Source organism: Gavialis gangeticus, unplaced genomic scaffold (assembly GCF_001723915.1).
Source record: "Gavialis gangeticus isolate Ggan-Ray unplaced genomic scaffold, GavGan_comp1, whole genome shotgun sequence".
Classification (NCBI taxonomy): Eukaryota; Metazoa; Chordata; order Crocodylia; family Gavialidae; genus Gavialis; species Gavialis gangeticus.
The window spans coordinates 5,869,667-5,874,451 of record NW_017729017.1 but is presented as its reverse complement, the minus strand read 5'-3'; the positions used below and the strand labels follow the sequence as shown (position 1 = coordinate 5,874,451).

General features: G+C 45.8%; 1 protein-coding gene across 9 annotated transcripts in view; it reads right to left on the bottom strand.

Annotated features, from left to right (window-relative positions):
* The window catches only part of DLGAP4 (DLG associated protein 4), a 180,885-nt gene that overhangs the window by 13,340 nt on the left and 162,760 nt on the right, over positions 1–4,785 (bottom strand). Inside the window, exon 1 of one of the 9 annotated variants that reach the window (XM_019513059.1) lies at positions 1,365–1,401. The exons of the other annotated variants lie outside the window; for them this stretch is intronic. Within the exon in view, the coding sequence (XP_019368604.1) occupies positions 1,365–1,386 (22 nt within the window). The 5' untranslated portion in view covers positions 1,387–1,401. Of the gene's footprint in view, positions 1–1,364; positions 1,402–4,785 lie in introns of those variants that run through there. 9 annotated transcript variants of the gene reach the window in all.

Genomic DNA, 4,785 nt, shown 5'->3' with positions numbered 1-4,785 from the left:
GGTTGGAGCCTGGGAAGGAAGGGTCCCGGCACACCACAGCAGGATGTGGGGTACTGTGGGTCAGGAGTCAGAGGTGGCAGCAGCAGGGTTGGGAGGAGGGGGCCTGTGGCTTGGGAGTGAGGGACACAGACACCACCCAGCTGGTAAATGGAGGGGAAAGGGGCAGGGGAAGGTTGAGGCCCCCCACGGTGAGGGAGTGGGGCAGGGACAGGTCCCCACAGCTATGCATACCCCCAGGCATGGGGGGGCATGTGTTCCCCATGGGGCTGAGGTGGGCTGCCTGCCACTGGCTCAGGTTCTGTGCCCTACTGCCTTTGCCCCAGGAACTCAGCCGCAGGATGCCAGTGTGCCTCCTACTGCCAGGTGGGCAGAGGATGCACCATGCAGCCAGCATGCCCAGTGAGCAGAAATGGTGTTGCATGGCTGAGCTCATGGGGCAAAGACAGCAGGACACAGAGTCCCAAGCCTATAGCAGGCAGCCTATCTCTGGGGATGCAGGGAGCCACACCTCTGGGCAACCTGCCCCAGCCCTGGGGTCCCATTCACCCCTGCCCTACTGACTCCTTCCCTCACTGTGGGGGCCTCAATCTCTCGCTCAGCTCTTCCCTTCCACAGACTTACCAGCTGGGAAAATCTGGAGATTTGAAGGTTTGATCAGGAGATCACGAGTTAGTTGTTTTAACTTAGAAATCCTGAGTTTCGCGATGGTTGTGCAACAGTTATTACTGATGTTGGCAAAATGCTCCTAGCATAGATGTGGCTAAAGCAGCAGTGATGTGCTTGTACTGATACAGAAATACGTTCCTCCGCAAGCAAGACAAGCTTCGTTGTTAAAAGCACTGCTTTGCTGGTATAACTACATCTATGATGTAACAGCAGCCTGTAAAGGCATGAAGTCCATAATGTAGATGCATACTCAAAGTGCTTTTCTTGAGCAATAGCTATGCTGGCAATCACTCTTATAAATTGCATCGTAAATTGGGATTTTTTTTTTTTTTTTTTTAATATACACACAACCCCCCCAAAAAAGTCAAAGAAGTGATAGTTTTTATTGGACCATACTGGGAAAGAAATTATGGGCATGAATCAACCCGAGGAAGGGCACTGTGCCCAAAAGCTTGTCTGAGTTCTCTCCCAGCTATACAGTTTCTCCAGTAAAAGATAAATCACCACAAAATCCTTGTCTCATACATTTACTGGACCATCATGCCTATAACACCCCAACCCTACTTTAAAAAAGTGGCACCTCAGAATACCACTGAACTAATAAGAGTTTCTAGTACAATCGTGGTCTGTCTGGGACAAGCAGAAGTGACATGACTGATTTCCCTACTCCCCTCAGCATTAGTTACTGTCTCCCTTACCAAATACCTGATTTCCTGCCATGCAGACTTTTCATTTTCCTGCTGGCAGATGAGATCTGGCGCTTAAGTGTTAACTTTAAAAGGGGATGACTTCAATTTACATGAAGTCATCTGCTGTCACAACAATGAGGTCCTATGACACACCCTATATTACAGCAGCACTACAAGGGGAAGTAGTTAGTGTTTTACTGCTGTGCTGGAAGAGTGTTTACAAGCACAGATCAGGTTTCCTGGCTGTTTAAACCTACTGTGCTGTATTGTGATTGGAATAATAAATCAATTACTATCCTACTGATCCTAATCATTACTGGGAGGCAAAAACAAGAGGGCAGTGGAGTTTTGCCAAACTAGTCACTATTTACGTACAAAACAGGAACATGCAGGAGAGGAGGAAGCCTCCACTGAAAAACAATTTTGCCTGCCTAGATCAATAAGCCCAAACAGTAGACCCAGTGTTCTAGCTCCAGCAGGCCATTATGAGGCCACTGTTTGTGATGCCATGTAAAGTTACAATTTCTTCCCCTTCTTGCTCCCAGTGATCAAAGGGATTTATCTGGATGGGCTCAAGGACAGTGGACACAAGATTTTACTACTTACTCTACAGACTCCTCTCCCTTGGGAGAACACCACCAGTGGTATTTAGCATTCTTAAATGCCTTGGGTAAAACCAGAGAAGAATCCTGTGAATTTACAGCCAGTGGACACAAAGGGACTTCAAACAAGTTAGAGTCAAGGACAAGTGAAGATGTTCAGAACAGCACAATGAGAAAGTTACTCCCACTAACATTCTCTGCAGGACCAAGGAGGCAGGACAGGGACAACAACCCATGTCTACAAAAAGCCACTTGTAAAGTAAATACATGCAGATCCTGGTCTCTCTGCTGGCATCTCCCCCTACAAGTTAAACAGCTGCAAATACATTTCAGAACTCTTAGGCCAAGCAACTTGGACACGTCAGACAGCACTTCTGAAAGTTAACTAACTTCACCAGCAGTAAGTGGGGGAAGGGAGGAGAGGGAGGGAGAGGAATGCAAGCTTCAAAGGACATCCCATGCCAACTGCTTAATGGACCATCCTAGAAAGGGCAGCTCAATGCTGATCAAAGGAGAATGCCAGTGGAGGCCCCACCCCATGATGGTCTTCTCCCCTCTGCAGAAACACACACCTGTTTTCATACTCCTCACTGCCAAGCAGCTTGCTCTTGCAGCTTCTCAAGTTGGGAAGAAGTCCCAACTAGATGCAAGATGCTTGCCTCTGTTTGTTAATCATGCCCCAGCCCCTGCCCATTGTTTCTACAAGCACAAAAAAGGGAAAGAAAAAGGACTTGCCATTCTTGACCAAGCTTAGATTTGTTACCATCACCAAATGGAGTCTCATGCAAGGGAAAAGGGACAAAGTAAGGTTTCCTTGAGAAAGTCTCTCTACCATGATAAAGAGAATGGAGTTTATTTTGGTTATAAGCATTTTGGGCAAGACCCTCAATCTTTCACTAGGTGTACAGTCAGTAGTACCATGCCTGTGAGAAGGGGGCCTCCAAGTGCTGCTGCAACACAAATACTGCATTTAAAACTGCAAGAACGACTTTCAGAGGGAGAAGACTTAACACTATGGACAGTGCAAAACTCTGGAAACTCATTTCTGTTAGTCAGAGAGCTGCTTGGTTTAAAGATGAGTGCAAGGCAGAGTTGGGACTCATGACATTTGAACAGTTTTTCAGCTTTCTCCACTGCCAGCAGAATTTACTATCAACTAAATGGTCAAAAGGCAGAGCATGAGAATGACGAGTACAGTCTGTGATCAGAAGGAAAAAAACATTTCTACAGCAAGAATTTCCGGTTTAGTATCATCTGACTCTTTCCATCATTGAAATGATGTTTTCTTCTTCCTCTTATCCAAGCAGGTTATTATAATTCCTAGCTGTGCTGTGGTTAATTGATTTTCCCCCTACAGTTCTCTTCGCAGAGCTATTTTTGGACTGCTACATATTTAGAAGTTGGCATCCTCTATACTGAATTATCTGCAACTTCCAGCCAGCCTGTTAACCCCAGTTTTGGCCAGTATCTCCTGGCTCTGTCAGCCAGATTTTAGTTTTAGCCTTCAAGGCTCAGAAAGCTGACTAATGCCCAATCTTTACAATTTCCTCATTTCCTACTGGACAGCAGGCTATTTGGCTCTTATGAACAAGAGTGGAGGACACTAAGAAAATATGCTATCCCCCACTGATTAGAGAAGTCCTTTGTTCATAGCTCATTTCCAGCACTCTCCTGCAGGCTACCACTGCTGGAAGGCAGCACTGCCAAGGATTAAAGGCCAGTATGCTACATGTTTAACAGTCTCAGTTGTGGTAAAGAATGTGACTAGTACCATATGAAATATTGCCTTTCTGTTGCCATTGCTGAAGCCAGTTCAGTCCTTGCAGAATCCTTACTCATTTCTGGGTGACCAAGACAATTCCAAGTCAGATGAGCTTTTGCTATTTCATTCACTTTAAGGAGAATCTGGGTACTGTAGCTTGAAAGGTAATGCTTTTTTCCAGGAATGTAATGGTTGTGCTCTAATTATCTCTCTCTCTGTCTCCATCCTGCTGTAAACATCCCTTTCTACCAAGTAAATATGAAATAATCTAATTTCCTGGCACCCAGAACAGCCTATTCTAGACAATTATGATTTAAATATCTGTACTATATCTTCCAGCAAACTATGTTGGCTCTTGGCTACCACATCCACTTTTCAAGATCCCTTTCCCATGGCCTTTAGAAAAACCCATGGACCAAGGCTCTAGAACAGGGGTGGGCAATGTGTTTGGGCAGAAACACCTGCAACCTTGACTTGTAAGATGTTGGTGTGCTGCAGGAGAGCTGCAAGGGGCCCGATCCTTGTTGTGGCAATGCAGCCCCAGCCTCTTTCCCACCGTCTGCCCTGAGGTGCACAGGCCAAGCAAAATGCCTTGTGCCACACTGGCATGCATGCTGGGGGTTGCCAGCTTTAGGGCACCCTCCCAAGTGCTTAAAGAAGAACATTAAGAGTCACATATTTTTGAAAAAATGAAGTGAGATTAGCCATGTTCTGATCCGAGTCTGACCTTTGCTTTTCATGTACAAGTCCAAATGCTTTAAGGCTGCTTGCAGATATTAACAAAAAAGGCCCCCCAAAAAAGTGTTTTACTTTAAACCCTGCGGACCCCTGCGCTGAGCCCAGCATTTGCCCAGAAAGGGCATCGCATTAGTTGGACCTGGCTTTCTGAACATCTGTATAGATCAGGCAATTTAGTGGGGCTTTTTTGATGCTTTTATTCAATAGCCAATTGAATCAGTTATTAGATAAAAAGTGCCAAAAAAGCCCCTCTGAAGTACCTGATATAGACAGATACTGTGGAGCAACACACTAATTCTTCTGGTAAAGTGTGTCCCCCCCCCCCCCC